At 46.6% G+C, this 19,439-nt stretch overlaps 1 protein-coding gene across 2 annotated transcripts in view; it reads right to left on the bottom strand.

Moving 5' to 3' along the window:
- Window positions 1-870: 870 nt before the first annotated feature.
- STX2 (syntaxin 2) overlaps window positions 871-19,439 on the bottom strand; it is a 45,753-nt gene continuing 27,184 nt past the window's right edge. The window contains exons 6-10 of one of the 2 annotated variants that reach the window (XM_060249853.1): window positions 18,192-18,300; window positions 15,558-15,631; window positions 14,248-14,385; window positions 10,712-10,822; window positions 871-2,958 (exon numbers count right to left, since the gene is read on the bottom strand). In XM_060249853.1, the coding sequence (XP_060105836.1) occupies window positions 2,881-2,958; window positions 10,712-10,822; window positions 14,248-14,385; window positions 15,558-15,631; window positions 18,192-18,300 (510 nt within the window). In that variant the 3' untranslated portion in view covers window positions 871-2,880. Of the gene's footprint in view, window positions 2,959-6,705; window positions 6,843-10,711; window positions 10,823-14,247; window positions 14,386-15,557; window positions 15,632-18,191; window positions 18,301-19,439 lie in introns of those variants that run through there. The other variant, XM_060249854.1, reaches the window with a different exon arrangement.

Below are 19,439 nucleotides of genomic sequence, written 5' to 3'. Positions count from 1 at the left end.
AAGAACCCATGGTAAAGGCCACGTTGATCAGAACTGCTGTATGATCCAGTATGGCTTGTGGCAAGATAAAACCCTAACCCTACCCGTGGATTGTCCCCCTCCCCCCCCCAGGAACTGGTTTTTGCTGCAGAAGTGCAGTCAAAGGAAAAAGGATTCATGGGCATCATAGTGGAATGCTTCTCTACATGAGAATGGCGTTTTCACCAGTGGCAGAACGGCCAATGCAGAGTTCCTTTGTTAATTTTTGAAGCCACATTTCTTTAAATAAATAAATATATATATATATATATATATATATATATATATATATATATATATATATATATATATATATATATATATATATATATATATATATATATATATATGTTTCAATATATATATCAATCACCATAGTTTTGAGTTAAAAAATCACTTAGAAATAAGGTTGCCAAGAAATAAGGTTGCCGCCCTGAGCCACCCGTGGGAAGGGCGGGATATAAATTCTAAATAAATAAAATAAACTTTTAGGCAGCACTAAGAGATCTCTCACTATTACAATTGATCTCCAAGCTACTAAAATCAGTCTCCCTGGAGAAAATGGCTGCCTTGGAGGGTGGACTCTAGGGCAGGGGTGTCAAACTCATTTGTTATGAGGGCCGAATCTGACGTAAACGAGACTTTGTTGGGTCGGGCCATATTGGGTTGGGCTGGGCCATGTGTTTTATTTAAGATATTTAAGATTAGGTAGCAGAGATATAAACTTTATAAAGGACACAGACAAACACAAATATTTTTTAAAAACTTAAAAGATTTTAAGAGATTTTTGTAGGGCATTTCTAACTCTTCAAGGAATTTAGACACAGTCAAACACTTAGAAACTGACAATCATTAATGTTATCATTTGGTTTATTATATACATAATGAACATTTAAGAATATACATTGTAAATATGTAAACTGTCAAACTAGCAGTGATAAGAAAGATTACCTACAAGGAAAATATATCTGTGAGTTTATTCTTTTTGTTCACAATGCAGAAATAAATATTTCAAGGCCACGTATTGTGTGCGTGTGTGTTTTCAAAGGCACCCGTGGTCATTTATGTCACTTCTGGCATAAATATCTACATATCTACATTACTATATCTGAAACCATAGGAAATCAAAAGACACAGTTATCGATATTTTACACAGTAATAACACAATACAAAATAAAAAAGCCATTCGGCAACACGTGTTTTGGTTACCTCTGAATTAAAAGCCGCTAACGGCTGTACAACTTTGGGCCCCAACCCAGAGAAAGCAAGCGTGTGAAGTTCTCTTCCTTTCAACGGAACTTCATGGTGACTTAACTTGGGCTGAGCCTTTACGGACACGTCATTCATGCCAGGGAAATTTGCAACGGAAATCTCCCCCAACAAGTTCAGTGTTTTATTCAGGACCAACGCCTGATCCTCCCCCCTCCTTCATGAAAGACCAAATGGAAATTCAAAGAAACAAAACCCTGATTTCTGCTGCTGTCCTGGATGGAAAGGAAAAGGGGGCTCATGCCACTAAAGCCAATGCTGCAGCTCAGATCCAATCGACAGAGCTGAGTTTCGTCACAGATCAGAAGCATCCCAAAAAATCAAACCGCGCTCTTATCTTTGCCTCGTTAATCATTATCGTATTTTCGCTGTAAGCATTTTTTTTCTCTCCGTTATTAGATATCGGGAAGAAGGTTCACCAAACCAATTGCAAGCAAAAACCCCACTGAAACGAATAGGACTTTGTGTGTGTGTTTTGCAGAAAAACAGAAACCTCTTTTGGGGAGCTACAAAAGTATTTGAGGCAAATCCCACACCTATCAAAGCTCATCCATTCACTTTGACGCTGGAGGCTGTTTAAGACATACAAGAGGATAAGTGCAGAGTTTCATCCTCCATAAAACAGAACAGGGAAGCCTGTTTAAGTGTGAGCTCCAAGATCTGAAGGGCACACGGAGCTCTCTGGATCAGAGAGACAGGGAGAGCGTCTTCCATTCCTCTCTGAAACACCGGAGCCCTCTGCATGCTGTTATGACATTACTCTGAAAGTGGGCAAAAAGCTGATAGAGAATATACATCGGGGGGTGAAAGCACAGTAAACCTCATGGTGGAGCAGATCCTCTTAAAAACAGTGTTCCGTGATAAACGAAGGAATGTTAAGTCAAGCCTCAAGCACAGTTTTGGCCAGTTGCTGCCGAGCAAAAAAGGCACTCGCTTCTACAGCTGCCGAAAGGCTACCCAAAGACTACGACGCTGCTCATAAATTAAAAGCGCACGCTGACTTGTTATAGATATGATGCGCATTCTTCAACAGACAGCTTTCTTTAAAAGCGGGTGACAAAAGAGAACGTCACCTCTCACCCTGCCCCTCTCCCCGGTCACATTTACCTGAAAGCCAAAGACAGTCAAGCTAGAATGGAACTCACCTCTGAATTCTGACCCCAACCCCATGCGTGTTAAAGTTAAAGAGAACGTGGCTGCTTCGTTTTTTTTTTTTTAAACAAGATCAATCGCTATGTTTATTACATGGATTAATTAACGGTTAAATGGAGGCGAATGGCAAAACTCAACGTTTGGGGACAACTCGTTCCACTTGGATAACACTGGCCTATCAAAACAAAAATCAGAATTCATCTCCAAAATAGTGCAGGAAAAAAACAATCAGAGCAGCCTTGAAGTCCACGAGGTACAATCTGCAGACGACCCATTTCTAGAGGCACCTCTGCCCACCCCCACCCCCCCCCAGTCAGTGGCTGAACAGCGAACAGTCATCTGATCTCCAGAAAGAACATCTGACTGTGGCAAGTGAAGGCATCTTCACAGGTAGGCTGGTTGGTTTCCTCACTTGTGTTCTTCTCTTGGAACAGGCCTTCGCTACGAGAAGGTCGCTGCTAGGATAATGCCAAGGATTATAAGCAACACAGTGATGCAAATGATTATGAACATCAATTTCTGCAAGGAAAAGGGGGGAGGGGAGGAGATCCATCATTAGTTCGGCTGTAACACAGTTTTTTTAAAAAATGTACAGAATATGCAACAAACGAACACTCGCGCTCCAATCTCAACCTCATCCACTTGACAGTAACTGATGCCAGTGGAAACTGCATGGAGCAACAAATAGATCAAACATATGATTAAGTAGGGGATTGAGATGAGGACTCTGTTCAGAAATCACATGAAAGCACAGTTTACTTAACTATGGCTAGGTTGTCTGAAAGTGGGCCGCTCCGTCAACCATCATTAGGGGTTTTATTTTTATTTTGGGGAGAGGGGTTGCCATCATTTTGATGATGATGATGATGATATTGGACTTAAACCCCGCCCTCCATTCTGAATGTCAGAGTCTCGGAGGGGCTCACAATCTCCTTTCCCTTCCTCCCCCGCAACAGACACCCTGTGAGGTAGATGAAGATATTGGATTTATATCCCGCCCTCCACTCCGAAGAGTCTCAGAGCGGCTCACAATCTCCTTTCCCTTCCTCCCCCACAACAGACAACCTGTGAGGTGGGTGGGGCTGGAGAGGGCTCTCACAGCAGCTGCTCTTTCAAGGACAACCTCTGCCAGAGCTATGGCTGACCCAAGGCCATGCCAGCAGCTGCAAGTGGAGGAGCGGGGAATCAAACCCGGTTCTCCCAGATAAGAGAGCTACGGCTGACCCAAGGCCATTCCAGCAGGTGAAAGTGGAGGAGTGGGGAATCAAACCCTGTTCTCCCAGATAAGAGTCTGTGCACTTCACCACTACACCAAACTGGCTCTTTGCAAATGACTTGCAGCAACCTGAAAAGTTTTCAAGGCCAGAGGTGGTTTGCCACTGCCTGCCTCCATGTTGCAATCCTGGTATCCCTTGGTGGTCTCCCATCCCAGGGTGGGCCACATGCTTAACTTCTGAGATCAGATGAGATCAGGCTAGCCGGGGCTATCCAGATCAGGGAACCATGGATCATAAGGGCATTTCAATTCAGAGTTTTCGAAATTAGCTTATCATGTCGTAAAGATAATAGCACGTGAAAAGGCGTGCTGATTTGTTTCTTGGTGTTGCCTTTGACACAATGCAGCCAGGGCTCAGTAGGGAAGAAAGGAGGGGACCGTGGATCAGCGGTAGGGCCTCTGCTTGGCATGCAAAAGGTCCCAGGTTCAAACCCTGGTATCTCCAGCTGAAAGGACCAGAGAGTAGGTGGTGTGAAAGACCTCTGCCTGTGACCTTGGAGAGCTTCTTCCAGTTTGAGTAGCCAGTAGCAACCTTGATGGGCTAATGGTTGCTTCGGTATAAGGCAGCGGTGGCCAAACTGAGTCTCGGGAGCCACATGTGGCTCTTTCACACATGTTGTGCAGTTCTTGGAGCCTCCACCCCATTGGCCGAATTGGAGGAGACATTTCTCTTTTTAAATCCCTTCTCCAAGCCAGCCAGCAGCTTGGAGAATGCATTTAAAGTTAAAATTGCTTTCCTTCCACCTCCCTCTCTCCCCCAATCTATTTTCCTTCCTTCCTTGTGGCTCTCAAACATCCGACGTTCATGCCCTGCGGCTCTCAAACATCCGACATTTATTCTATGTGGCTCTTATGTTAAGCAAGTTTGGCCACCCCTGGTATAAGGCAACGCCGTGCGCTCATGAGAAAGACAGAAGGACCCAGCGTTTGTTGCGGCAAACCAGGATTTGAATGACCATCTGCACCGCTGCATCGCGGCTTTACAAAATATCCATAGGTGAAACAAACCACGGCTTCACTTCATGTTTGAGTCAAACATTGACAGCTCTTTTTATTTAACTGGAGCATTGCTTAGTTTGACACAGAAGCGTGCAGAATCTTAGATGATGAGTGTTTGGCAGGCAAAGAAGCGTGAGCTGCTGTTTCTTACCTATATACTACAGGGATACCTGGAGTTTTTAGTGCGTAACAAAAGGAGTGAAGATCCCCACTTTGAGACATTTGCAATCTAGATTTGGATGTGTGTCTATGGCTGGCGGCAGGGAAAGAACAGAAGGAAAGGAGCAAGGGCAAGGAGAAAAGGAAATGCATCTCTTCCTGGTTTTCATTCCAGCCTAACCCTAACCTTAACCCTAACCTCATCCCTTACCTCAGAAAAGAGGGGATAACAGTGAGAGCTCAGGGGATAAACCCAAAGACTTTACAACCAGAGACTGGCTTTCAAGGAAGGATTAGAGCAGGGGTGGCCAAATTGCAGCTCAGCAACCACATGTGGATCTCTCACACATATTGTGTAGCTCTCAAAGCCCCCACTGCCCCGCTGGCAAGCGTGAATAAAGTGTTTCTCTCTTTAAACCGCTTACCCAAGCCAAGCCATCTGGCAGCTTGGAGAATGCATTTAAAGTTGCTTTCTTCCCACCCCTCTTTCCCTCCCCCATCTATTCCTTCCTTCCTTCCTTCCTTCCTCAAACATCCGACATTCATGTCTTGCAGCTCTCAAGTATCTGTCGTTTATTCTATGCGGCTCTTAGGTTAAGCACCTTTGGATTAGAGGGAGAAGGCACCACATACTTCTTGGCTATTACAGGGCAAAAGGTACTTACAAAAACTTTTTTTTTGACCTCCCAAACAAACAACAGCTTCTATAGAACAAAGCGGTAGACAAGTTGCGCCTTTAAGACCAACTAAGTTTTATTCAGAATGTAAGCTTTCGTATGCTCTAAGCAGACTTCGTCAGACAAAACTGGAATGGCAAGCAGTAGTTCTTAATATAAGTGGGCAGTGAGCTGGTATGTAGAATCATGGGAATGTTTTTAGCAGATTAAAAGAATCACAACTTGGGGGTCTGTGTGTTATTCTATACAATGCGCAGAGCGAAAGTGGATTATTAAGAAGAAGATATTGGATTTATATCCTGCCCTCCACTCCGAAGAGTCTCAGAGCGGCTCACAATCTCCTTTACCTTCCTCCCCCACAACAGACACCCTGTGAGGTAGATGAAGATACTGGATTTATATCCCGCCCTCCACTCCGAAGAGTCTCAGAGCGGCTCACAATCTCCTTGGCCTTCCTCCCCCACAACAGACACCCTGTGAGGTAGATGAAGATATTGGATTCATATCCTGCCCTCCACTCCGAAGAGTCTCAGAGCGGCTCACAATCTCCTTTCCCTTCCTCCCCCACAACAGACACCCTGCGAGGTGGGTGGGGCTGGAGAGGGCTCTCACAGCAGCTGCCCTTTCAAGGACAACCTCTGCCAGAGCTATGGCTGACCCAAGGCCATGCCAGCAGGTGCAAGTGGAGGAGTGGGGAATCAAACCCGGTTCTCCTAGATAAGAGTCCGCACACCTAACCACTACGCCAAACTGGCTCTCCAATTAAGCCGCAGAACTGATCTAAATGTTCTCTCCAACCTGTCGTTCTCAATATATTGAGGAAGAATCTTGTGCCCTTGCTAAAGCCGGTGTTTTAGAAACCAACACGACGCGATGTTGGTACAGGAAAGAAAACCCTTTCATTCTAGGAGTTAAGAGTTTGTCTGTGCCGGTTTATGAGATGAGAGCACATTCACCAGTCAGCCACTAGGGGGCTCAGCCCACATCGTATCCACAAAAGTATGCAGGGCTTACCTGGATGCTGAACGCAACCCTCCGGCTGAGAAAACAAGTTAGATCGTGCCATTGTTGTAGGAAACATGCAGATGGATGCAAAGGAGCACCAAAGGTAAACTGACTGGCCTGAGCTGTTTGCAGAAAGGCAAGTTAGTCGATTAGTACTTACTGCTGCAAGAGCAAAGTGAGACACGTGCTGGTGCGTCCGAGTATCACCGGGTCCCGACTGACAAGCCGATTATTAGTGCAACTACGGCCAGCAGAACCACCACAACAATCAGAATTATCCACTTTTTCTGCCAAAGGAAAGCAAAGGTCATCGTCTCCGTTTTTTTTGCGGGGGGGGGGGGGAAATTATGTCAAAATGAAGCGAAGAAAGGCTAATATCCCACTCGATACCAATTCAAAGAGGTGTTCCTCGCTCGGAGACAAAGCTCACTGGCAGCTTTGGAGGGAAAAAAAAGAAAACACCCCACTGTTACAGGCTAGCCTACCTGACAGGATTGTTGTGAGGATCAACTGAGAAACCTCTGTATAATTCAGCCCTGAGTGCCTCAGAAGAGGAGTGGGGTATAAACAGGAAGGTGTGCTGCTTTCCCAGAGGAGAATTTTGATAGGATGCAAAAGCCATGTCACAGGATAGAGGCAGAAGAGGGCTATTGTGGCACATGCCCATTTGCTGGCCCCTCCATCCCTTGCACACACAGCGATGTCACCTAAGAGCAGGGCTGGATCAACAATTAGGCCAAGTAGGCACTAGCCTAGTATTTCCCATTTGCAGGGTCGTGGCCCGGTGCCGGAAACCTCAATACTGGGTCACAAGAATAGCCAAAGCAAGCCCCGCCCCCAGCTCTGCTCTGCTTCCTTCCTTCCCCCATCTCTCTGTTGTGCAGAGAAAAGCTAGCCTTTAAGACTGACACAGGTTGCAAAGCCTGAGCTCTGTTTTCTTTCCTTCCTTCCCCCGTCTCTGTGACATTATTCCTGTCTCCCAGCTCCACTCCAAAGTCTCCTGGCTCCACCCCCAAATTTTAGTGGGCCACGAAGGAGAAGTGTAAAAATACCCAGACCACGGGGGGAAAAAAGTTTGGGAAACTCTGTACTAGCCTATGGGCCCCCACACCTTTAGGGACCCTGGGCTGGCTCCCCGCCCCCCCCCCCCCCCCGGTTTCTCCCTGTCTGTAGCCCTCCTAGTCTGCACACGCAGCCAGCAACTGAGCCACTCTTTGCCCGACTTGCCTGGTGAGGCTGTTGCTGGTGCCGTCGGCAACTTTGCCTCTCTCTGCCTCTTCCCCCGCAGCTTTGTCAACGGGGTTTTTGAGAAGGTGCCTGCAGGCTGCAGTGGGGACTGCGGGCAGCAGGGCAGGTGCTCTGACTCTGAGATAATTTACGAGGGGCCCCGTGAGATTTTGACTGCCTAGGGGCCTCCACAGGGTTTAATCTGACTCTGCCTAAGAGCACTGGCTGGGACCCAGCTCATCGCATTTTAGGTTTGGCTCAGCTAAATGGCTGCAGAGCAAAGGGCGGGAGGGTGGAGTACTACATACTCATTTGTCCAGGTTCAAAAATCTGTTTAATAGCATTCCATAGGCAGGTGAGTCAGTCCCATTGCTGGGCTCACAAATGCAAACTCAGTGCGGCGATTAAAGTTAGTAGCTCTGAGCACACTGAGCCAATCTTGGGTTCCTAGCTGGCGTGAACCACCCCGGAGGATTACAGTTCACAGAATTATGGAAACGGCTCTCAGTACCGACGCGTGGCTTTTGGTGGTGGTGGTGGGGGGTGTGTCTACAAAAGTGGAAAGGATGACGACAACACAGGAATTGGAATTGGTGGCACTCACGCTGCAGCAGCAGATGGCGCGCTAAGGGCTGTTGGCAGGGCAGCCGACAGGCTTGGAGAAAAATATCCCCTTCCTCAAACAGGGTAGAAATGCGATGCTTATCATGCAGGTAACTAACACCACCTGGTAAGCAGCATCTCACTGAGCCCTGATTAAATAGATAGATCTTTTTTTTTTCCTCCTCTGGGCAGTCAGCAACCAGGAGGCTTCAGAAGACCGACCCAGGGGTCGTTCCATGGGCGTTAAACGAGGTCTCCTCTCCACCATGAGGGGATAACGGGACTCTACTGAAGAGCGCACAACTTGTGGCCAGTGTTCTCTCTAAGCTGAATTAGCATAAGCTAGCTCACAGATTTTTAGCCTCCGGCTCACACATTTTTGTCTTAGCTCAGGAAGGACGACCCCAGAGCACACTAATTTATGCCACACGACTCAGGGAGGATGACCCCAGAGCACACAACTTTATTGCCAGTAGCTCACAACGTAGAACTTTTGCTCACAAGACTCTGCAGCTTAGAGGGAACTTTGCTTGGGACAATCCTCCAGTGTTTGATCTCCGATCACCTGCCCCACCCAGGAAACAGTGCCCCCACCAAATAACAAACACACTCAAAGCGGACCAACCCCCAGGCGTGCACCCCTTTGAACTGTTAAGATAGAGCACAGACAGGTTTAAGAAACAACATCACAGCCGTGCGCAACTTTTAAATAATTTCAATAAAAGTATGGGGGGGGGGGTGCATTGTTGACAATCTGAAGTGCTCCGTAAATGCCAAGTGGTATTAGTAGGACGTGTTTTCTGCAAACAGCAATTTGTTTTTAAAAGTCTCGTAATCGTGCTAACTTGCATCTACTATTCAGAAACATCTACATCAAATTAAATGAGAGGGCGACAGTGGGTGGGGGCCACACATCACTCTTCAGGGGTCACCTTGTTGATGCATTAAGCAGGGATTGGGGGGTGTACTTTGAGAACACGGGAGGAATGCTGCCCTCTCAGATGCCTGACTTCACTGCTCTCTGTTGTATTCAGCCGTCTCTCCACCAGCCTGACTTTACCACTAGTAACGTAAAGCCGCCCTTGCACTCCATTTACACACACACACACATACATATATTGGCCACTGTGTGACGCAGAGTGTTGGACTGGATGGGCCATTGGCCTGATCCAACATGGCTTCTCTTATGTTCTTATGTGACACAGAGTGTTGGACTGGATGGGCCATTGGCCTGATCCAACATGGCTTCTCTTATGTTCTTATGTGACACAGAGTGTTGGACTGGATGGGCCATTGGCCTGATCCAACATGGCTTCTCTTATGTTCTTATGTTCATTTCTGTTCAAGACAGCACCTGCCTCCAATTTAGACTATGAAGCACAGAAAGCTACAGGCTTTACTCAGGCAGGGGTGTCAAACTCATTTGTTATGAGGGCCAGATCTGACATAAATGAGATCTTGTTGGGCTGGACCATGTGTGTACCTATTCAAGATGAGGTGTCAGAGATATAAATTTTATAAAGAACACAGACAAACGCATATACATATATATTTTTAAAAACTTAAAACACGCTTAAAGCTTTAGCACTTCTTGGTATTAAAGATGCTTTTTTTTGTATTTCTCCTATGGGATCCAGGGAACTGGGCAAAGGAAGCTCTGGCTCTGTTACACCAGTTTATGTCCTGGCAGATTTTTACACCAGACATAAAGAAAGAAAAACACTTGTGGAATGTGGTGGGTGTGGGGACCCCTTGAAGAAACAGGCACTTAGAAGAGGAAGAATTGCAGATTTATACCCCGCCCTTCTCTCTGAATCAGAGACTCAGAGCGGCTTACAATCTCCTATATCTTCTCCCCCCACAACAGACACCCTGGTGGGTAGGGCTGAGAGAGTTCTCACAACAGCTACCCTTTCAAGGACAACTTCTGCGAGAGCTATGCTTCACCCAAGGCCACTCCAGCAGCTGTAAGCGGAGGAGTGGGGGAATCAAACCCAGTTCTTCCAGATAAGAGTCCGCCCATTTCACCACTACACCAAACTGGCTCTTACAGGTGAGGGAAATGGAAGTTCAACCCTGGAACTCAAATAAGGCTTTAAATTAAGAACCTACGAGCGAGGAAAGTGGAGTTTGACTCTGGAGCTCAAATAAGGCTTTAGATTAAGAACTGAAGCAAAGGGCTCCAGGCCCCAATTCACCACCATCTCCAGACCACTCCGCAGAAAGGGGGTTTTGCAACAACCACTTCTCTTCGATGCCTGGGTAAAAAGCAGCAGGAGGCCTAAGGGCATTATGCAAGACCGATAGCCGGCAACCTCATTCCTACCCTGCGAGCTTTGCTTTGGTATTTGACGGCTTTCTTGGTCTCCTCTTTTGCGTGTTCAACATAATCGACTGCATTCAGCACGTTCTTCTCGATGCTGTTGACCATTTCACCCTTCGAGTCGAACCATGGAACAGAAAACAGTGTTCAGTGTGAAAGACGCCTTAAGTTGGCGCGGAAAGAAATTCTCGAGCAATTTTAGAACAAGGGTTTATGCGTAAGAGGCGCGGCGCTGGGAACTGTTACAACGGCATCTACATTTTAAAAGAAAAATGCAATCCCGTTTGTTTTACGGGGATTGTATCGTGAAAGCAGGCAGGGGTGGGTTGGCAGGAAATAATGCAAGTGGAGCTGCAGCTGCAAAAATGAGAAATGCTTTTGAGTCTGCTGAGAACTGGCATTCTAAATAGGGATGAGCATGAAATGTTATGAACCCATGCGCCCGCTTCAGTCCTCGCTGCGACATCTGTTCACTGACTCTTCTCTCAGGACAGCTTCTGTGGATGTACCCCATGAAGAAGGTTTTTATACCCCGCTTTCCTTTACCATAAGGAGGCTCAAAGCGTCTTATAATCTCCTTCTGTTCCCTCTTGTGAGGTAGGTGGAGCGGAGAGTGTCTGGGGAGAACTGTGACTGGCCCAAGGTCATCCAGCTGGCTGCAAGCGGAGGAGGAGTGGGGAACCAAACCTGGCTCTCCAGATTAGAGACTGTCTCTTAACCACTATGCCATGCTGGCTCTCATGAAACAGTTGTCTGCCGGAGGCTCAAAACTATGTGTTTGCCCATCATTTAAGAGGGCACACAAGAGGGCTTTTTTGGCTAGCTGCGGACATCACGCCTCTGATGGCGGGTTCTTCTTAGGATAATGATGTGCCCTTTTTCTTTGGTTCCCAATTTGTTTTTGGTTTCCTTTTTGAAATGGTTTGACTGCTGCCTTGGGCCCATTCTGCGCGTGTGTGTGTGTGTGTGTGTTGAATATGAGGTATAACTATTGTCATAACACTGAAATAGATATAAATTAGAATCCGGCTCTGGCAGTCGCAGTGTTGCTGTCACATCACAGGGATTTGCCTTAAACTAACCCCATGCTTTCCACAGCAGAGGATCCCTTGGGATAGGGCCTGGAGGTGGCAGTGGAGGAAATTGCTGCCAAGTCGCAGCAGACCTATGGTGACCCTTTAGGCTTTTCAAGGCAAGGGACATTCAGAGGTGGCTTGCCATTGCCTGCTCTAGACTTCCTTGGGGGGTCTCCCATCCAAGTCAGAACTGGGGTTAACCCTTCATAGCTTCTGAGATCTGACAAAATTGGGCTACACTGGGACATCCAGGTCAGGGAGGATACGGCCTCCCCCTCCCCCACAAGGAAACAAGAAGAAGATATTGGATTTATACCCCGCCCTTCACTCTGAATCTCAGAGTGGCTTATAATCTCCTTTACCTTCCTCCCCTACAACAGACACCCTGTGAGGTGGTTGAGGCTGAGAGGGCTCTCATAGCAGCTGTCCTTTCAAGGACAACCTCTGCCAGAGCTATGGCTAACCTAAGGCCATTCCTGCAGGTGCAAGTGGAGGAGTGGGGAATCAAACCCGGTTCTCCCAGATAAGGGTCTGTGCACTTAGCCACTACACCAAATGTATCTACCATCCCACTGAGGGCAGAACACACACTCCACGATTCTTTATTCTTTTTTTCCCCCTCTACTGTACCCATTTCTCCCCATGAGATGTTTCACAGTAAGGCTATCTCTTTAAACCAGTCATGATGGCGACCGAGGTGAGGCTGTGCCATCAGGTGCTGGACAAATTTGTCCCATGCGAGACGCCATCCACTGGGAAGTTCTGCAGAAGCTGCAGCGAGGTAAAAGAGAGGCTAGGACTACCCAAGGGATTGCACCCCGTGCTGATTCATTGGCAGGGATGCTGTGTGGATTTTCTCCCTTGGGCAACAAAATGTAATGAGCTTGTCCCACATCCCCCCCTTACTGGTTTCACAGCACAGCTGGCTGCATAAGACCTCCCCTTGAATGCGTCCAGTTAGAAGGCCAGTATACAGTCATGGGATGGATCTGATGAACAAACTTGAGGAACAATGCATGGGAAACATGGGGAAGTTTATCAGAGAAGTGTTACCTGGGTGGTTCTGTCCGTCGGCAGACATTATCAGCAGCAATAAACAGCAAAGTGTTAAAGGTGTGCTTGTGTCACATTCAATTTTAACTGCATTCAGTTAAAAACCTCAGAAAGGAAACTGTTTCAACTTGTAAGATGCAAAGCCCACCCAATACAGTAAGTTAAACAGAAACTCAAAGTGCTACATAAGAATTTAAAATATATATATTATTTTTCCACTGCCTGAAACAATTACGCTAATCCTAAGAGGACAGATCAAGATGGGTAACTTTGTAGCAGTAGAAATGCACAAGAGTCCAGTAGTGTCTTAAAGACTAGCAAAATTTATGGCAGGCAATGAATTTTCGAGAGTTATTGCTCATGTCTTCAGATATCTGAAGGAGTGAGCAGTGACTCACAAAAGCACATCCCCTTGCCACAAATTGTGTTAGTCTTTAAGGTACTACTGGACTCCTGCTCGTTTCTACTGCCTGAGAGGACAGTTCATGCTTACCTAACCTCAGGTGACTGCTATGTTGTGCTCCGCTCAGAGCCCCCATGAGGAATGGGTGGAATATAAATAAACAGATAATAATAATAAATGTCTGAGGCATGTTAACCGCAATTGCATATGGGACATGGTACACGGGGGTCAAACCTATTCAGAAATTTTTTGGATGTTGCTCATATATTCTCCTACATGCAGCTGCTGTCCAAAAACACCGCCTTCCAAAAACATTCCTGGTTGGAAATTTTTGCACCAGTCGTTTCAGACTCGGGTGATGTCGCATCACAATGTTTTCACGGCAGACTTTTTACAGGATGGTTTGCCACTGCCTTCCCCAGTCATCTACACTTTCCCCCCAGCAAGCTGGGTACTCATTTTACCCACCTCGGAAGGATGGGAGGCTGAGTCAACCTTGAGCGGGCTACCTGAACCCAGCTTCTGCCGGGGATTGAACTCAGGTTGTGAGCAGAGCTTTGGACTGCGGTACTGCAGCTTTACCACTCTGCGCCACGGGGCCCCTCCCCAATACAAATTCATTGTTTCCACATGCACAGACAATGCGCTTGGGAGGGGGGGCGATCCATCTTAGTGATGGTGGCAGATGCCTGCAGCCACTTTGGGCTTGGTGGCCGCAGCGGAAGGCGGCACTGGCAGCTGCTCCCTACAGGCTCCCCACTTTCTACTCCCTACAGGCTCCCCACTTTCTACTCCCTACAGGCTCCCCACTTTCTACTTCCTACAGGCTCCATTCAGACTCAGCTACAAACCACAGTTTTGTGCTGCATGAACGTGTCTTAGGTTTGAAAGCCCCTGGCTAACTTACTCCAGTCTACAATGAATCAGTCCAATGGGGGCTGTTCTAACTACAAAGTTTCGAAAGTGTTATTTGACCACCGGCAATCAGCTCCATTCAGCTGACCTACCTGGACCTCAACGAGCATCGCCATGTCCATGAACATTTCGTGCAGCTCCTGGATACTGGATTCCAGTTTTATAATGTCTTTGTGACGCGATTCAATTTCGTCTAGAGCTTCTCTGGTAATTTTGGTGTCCAGAATAATCTTTGGGGGGAATAAGAAGCAGCAAAAATCACTAGGCTGACAGGACTGCCTTTATTTATTTATGTTTAGTATTAGAATAAAAAAGGAGTCCAGTTGCACCTTTGAGACCAACAAAGTTTTATTCACAATGCAAGCTTTTGTGTGGCAGAAGCACACTTCATCAGACAATAGAATGGAACGGCAAGCAGTCCTAAATATAGAGAAAGAGGGCAATGAATTAGGATGCAAAATCATGAAAATGTTTTTTTAGCAGATTAAAAGAATCACAAGTTGGGGTCCTTGGAGGTTTTTAAACAGACGCTAGATGGGTATCTGACAGTGATGAAGAAGAAGAATCGCAGATTTATACCCTGCCCTTCTCTCTGAATCAGAAACTCAGAGTGGCTTACAATCTCCTCTATCTTCTCCCCCCACAACAGACACCCTGTGAGGTGGATGGGGCTGGAGAGGGCTCTCACAGCAGTTGCCCTTTCAAGGACAACCTCTGCCAGAGCTATGGCTAGCCCAAGACCATGCCAGCAGGTGCAAGTGAAGGAGTGGGGAATCAAACCTGGTTCTCCCAGATAAGAGTCCACGAACTCAACCACTACACCAAACTGGTTCTCTGTGAATTTGGGGTAGGTATCTGTGGGTTTCTTGCATTGTGCAGGGGGTTGGACTAGATGACCCTGGAGGTCCCTTCCAACTCTATGATTCTATGATTTGTGTAGACTGGGCTGAAACAACAACAAAGGCAATATATGTCAGAATAGCAGATTGATGTCTATGCCATTAGGTATCCTGAGTGTGAAGTGCAATAAATAAGAGTCTGTTGTAATGTTAGCTCTGGGTTAAGGTGAGGGCATTAGTTTCTCAGAGGTTTAATTTAAACATTTAGTATCGTGTGTGTACGTGCTTGCATGCCTGGAAGTCATGTGACTTCTGGTGACTCCTAGTGGGGCTACATTTCAGAGAGGTGGCTTGGATGCTGCCTGTCTCTGCATCCCAGCACTAGTATTCCTTGGAGGTCTTCCTTCCAAGTATTTGTTAGGGTTGGCCCTGCTTAGCTTTCAAGATCTGACGAGACTGGCCTTGCCTGGGCTATTCCAGGTCAGGACTGGCTGACGGCATTGTGGATGAGAAAGAGAACAAGAGATGTAACCAGGACATCAAAGGAGAGCTGAGATACGTACGTCAGAAGTGAAAATAGAAAGGTTGCCGCTCTCCAGCATCTCTTCCAGTTGCTCGTCAGTGGTGGACTTTCCAGCTAGGGAGAAATGACATCAATTACCATACATCACATAACAACTGAGCCTGCCTAGGCGGGGAGGGCGGGATATAAATAAAATTAATAATAATAATAATAATAATAATAACTGCTCTGCTGAAACCTGAAAGCAATTAGGCAGAATTATCTGCTTTTCATTATTAGTAAGCAACAGTGAGAGAGAGTGAAATACCCTAGTCCTCCCATGCCATGGCTCCATTCCAAGTCGGGGTCCTGTATGACTGAGACTGAAAGACTGATCTCACATTATCATGACTTTTTCACCCTTTAGGAATTAAGTACAGGTACTGATTTGGCCCAGAGCAACGATTTAGTAGCCTACCTAAGAGTACTCAGAAAAAGTGTCTATTTTAATGGCAAAGAACAGTGTAGAAATATTGAGACTCCTTCTGAACTTTTTATTTCATTAGCACACCCCAATAACGGTACTGGCCCTCCTTCTAGTGTTCGGTGCTTATGGGTTTTTAAATTGAATTTTGTAACTTGAGTTGTATTTTTGGTTTGTTTTAAAGTTTATGTTTGACACCTTGTGGACCCTGGTTGGGTGGAACGGCCGGGAGTGCCAATGCTTCCTGCACTACGATGTGTCTTCCAAGATGAAGAAAGACCAAAGATGGTGAAGACCAAAGTTTGGCCAGCAGCTACACGATCTGGGGCTTCCACTGGAACAGGCGCCCTTCCTACAGAGTCTCTTGCCCCCTGAGGCTCACCTGACCAACTTGGTCTTCTCATACAGGACTGCGAAGATCTTTCTCAAGCTGCACCAATAAGACTTTGATCAACAGGGGGAAGGGCTGTGGCTCTGTGGAAGAGCCTCTGCTTGGCATGCAGAAGGTGCTGCGTTCAATTCCTGGCATCCTCAGTTAAAAGGACCAGGCAGGAGGTGACATGAAGGACCTCTGCCTGAGACCCTGGACAGCCGCTGCCAGTCTGAGTATAGACAATACTCACCTTGATGGACCAAGGGTCTGATTCAGTATAAGGAACCTTCATGTGTTTAACAGCTACTAAGGATAATTCTTGAAGGCAAACAGGTACATGCTGGCAGTTCCACCTGTTTTAGGTTTCCTGTTATGGAGCACAGCTCTGAGTACATTTAATCTGAAGCAAATTGTCATGATCCTGGGCCTAGTGAGGCCTGCAGGCCCAGGGAAGCCTGCTTAGGAGTTACTGGGAAGAGCCTGCATTTCCCAGAATCCCTCCTGCCCCTCTGATTGGGTGCCAAGGTTTTGAAGGGAAACTGGCCCAGAGAGGGTGGGGCTTGGGAGGAGAAGATAAAAGGGCCAAGACCAGGAAGGGGGTGTTCTTTTCCTGGAAGGCTGAGCTGGAGGTAGGCTGTAGCCTGGAGAGCTTGCAGCAGGGGAAAGATCCCTTACCCAAGGAGGAAAGTGTTGGTATTAGAGTAGGGACAGTAAGTCCAGATGCATTCGGGCATTTGTTTATTTCCCTTCACCCCTTTTACTGTTGGATGCACCTTGTTAGTTTATATTGCACTGAACTGATCTATTAAATAAACTTTTTGTTGTTGTTATTCACTCCGCCTGGCCTTATCTGGCCTAAGCTAAAGGAGGCCTGAAGGGCTTGGGAAGGAACTCTGTGCTATCTCAAGGAGAACCCTTAACCCAGAGTGGTGGCAGCAATTGGCAATACCCCCCGAGTTGTGACACAAATCCCCACTGAATGTGATAGATTGGGGTTTTGCACAAACACATGAAGCTGCCTTATACTCAATCAGACCCTTGGTCCATCAAAGTCAGTATTGTCTACTCAGACTGGCAGCTGCTCTTTAAGGTCTCAGGCAGAGATCTTTCTCATCACCTAACTGCCTGGTCCTTTTAACTGGAGATGCTTGGGACTGAACCCAGCATGCAAGGCAGAAGCTCTTCCACTGAGCCATGCGCCCCTCCTTCACGGGGATATTTAAATCTTTTTTCCACAAACAAGAGGGGCATAAGTTTTAGCAGCAAATGAAGCCACCTGGGAAGACCTGTGCTTGGCATGCAAGTAAACTTTTCACAGCCCAAGAATAACTTAAACAGCCAAACTTGGGAATTATAACAAAAATAAAACAACCATGTTATTTAGAGCGCTAAATAGTTTGAAAAGCTCCAAGATAATCACTTTTTTAAAAGGTTGCTTTCCCTATTATTGCACAATCGGTTTCCACCCTAGAAATATTACATGGATTTATTGTTTATTACCAGAAGAATAGGCATTATATTTCAAATTCAACAGTGCCAGTTTTAAAGAAAGAACCAGCCTTCGAATCCTAGACTCTTTCCGTACACGAGTCTGAATAAGTTCACACCCTAGGTTTCTGGGCAATTAGACACTTGAAAGTTTCCCATGCCCAGGTAACACAACAATCTACCAGGGATACAGAAAATAAGCATTTGGGATGCTTGGAGGTAAGCAACACAGCTGCTTATATGTCAAGAAAAGAGAATAACCACAAACAACCCACCCTACCTACCCACTTCCTGGAAATGCTATTTCAAAACCGCAGTTTGCTGTTAAAAAAAAAAAGAGGAACACTTACTGATTTCTAACTGCCGCCGTATCTGATCTTTTGTGCGTTCTCGAAAGAGGGTCTGTGTTCCGTTGTACGCTGTCATGACCTCCACAAACTTCCGTGCCAACACTGAATGCTGGGATGAAAAAAAAAAAGTACTAAAACAAGTTATAAATGCACACAAACACACCACTTTTTCTAGTTGTACAAAGCAGATGGTTTTTGCAGGGTGGTTTTTTTGCTGTTCAGTTGACCCCACAGTTTTTTCAAGGGAAGAGACGTTCAGAGCTGGTTTGCCCTTGCCTGCCTCTGCATGGGGATCCAGACTTCCTTGCTGGCCTCCCACCCAAGTACTAGTCAGGGCTGACCCTGCTGAGCTTCTGAGATGGAACAAGATCTGGCTAGGCGGGGCCATCAAGGTGAGGGTGGCCACTGCTTAAAAAGGTAAAGGTAGTCCCCTGTGCAAGCACCAGTCGTTTCCGACTCTGGGGTGACGTCGCTTTCACAACGTTTTCACGGCAGACTTTTTACGGGGTGGTTTGCCGTTGCCTTCCCCAGTCATCTACGCTTTACCCCCAAGCAAGCTGGGTACTCATTTTGCTGACCTCAGAAGGATGGAAGGCTGAGTCAACCTCGAAAAGGCTACCTGAACGCAGCTTTCACCGGGATCGAACTCAGGTTGTGACTGTGAGCAGAGCTTAGGACTGCAGTACTGCAGCTTTACCACTCTGTGCCACGGGGCTCTTACTGTTCAGTTGGCTGCAAAAGGTGGTGGTGGAGGAGGAGGAAGAGGAGAAAAGTGCTTATGGTGACCCCGGGGGGGTTTCGAGGGAAGAGATGTTCAGAGGTGCTCTGCCATTGCCTGCCTCCACATCACCACCCTGGACTTCCCTGGTGGTCTCCCATCCAAATACTGACCAGGGCCAAAGCCTGCTTAGCGTCTAAGATCTGACGAGATTGGGTTAGCCTGAGTTATCCAAGTCAGAGCCCAAAGTATTATACAGTCAGAAAAATATAATATACATAAATTTAAAAATACAATACATATAATAACAATCAGACTAGTTCAACTTGCTGCTTTTGTTGTAATTTGCTGGCTTAGAACTTAAGAGAAGCCATGTTGGATCAGGCCAATGGCCCTTCCAGTCCAACACTCTGTGTCACATAAGAACATAAGAGAAGCCATGTTGGATCAGGCCAATGGCCCTTCCAGTCCAACACTCTGTGTCACATAAGAACATAAGAGAAGCCATGTTGGATCAGGCCAATGGCCCA

This window comes from Heteronotia binoei, chromosome 11 (assembly GCF_032191835.1).
Source record: "Heteronotia binoei isolate CCM8104 ecotype False Entrance Well chromosome 11, APGP_CSIRO_Hbin_v1, whole genome shotgun sequence".
Lineage (NCBI taxonomy): Eukaryota > Metazoa > Chordata > Lepidosauria > Squamata > Gekkonidae > Heteronotia > Heteronotia binoei.
This window is presented reverse-complemented; position numbering and strand designations above follow the sequence as displayed.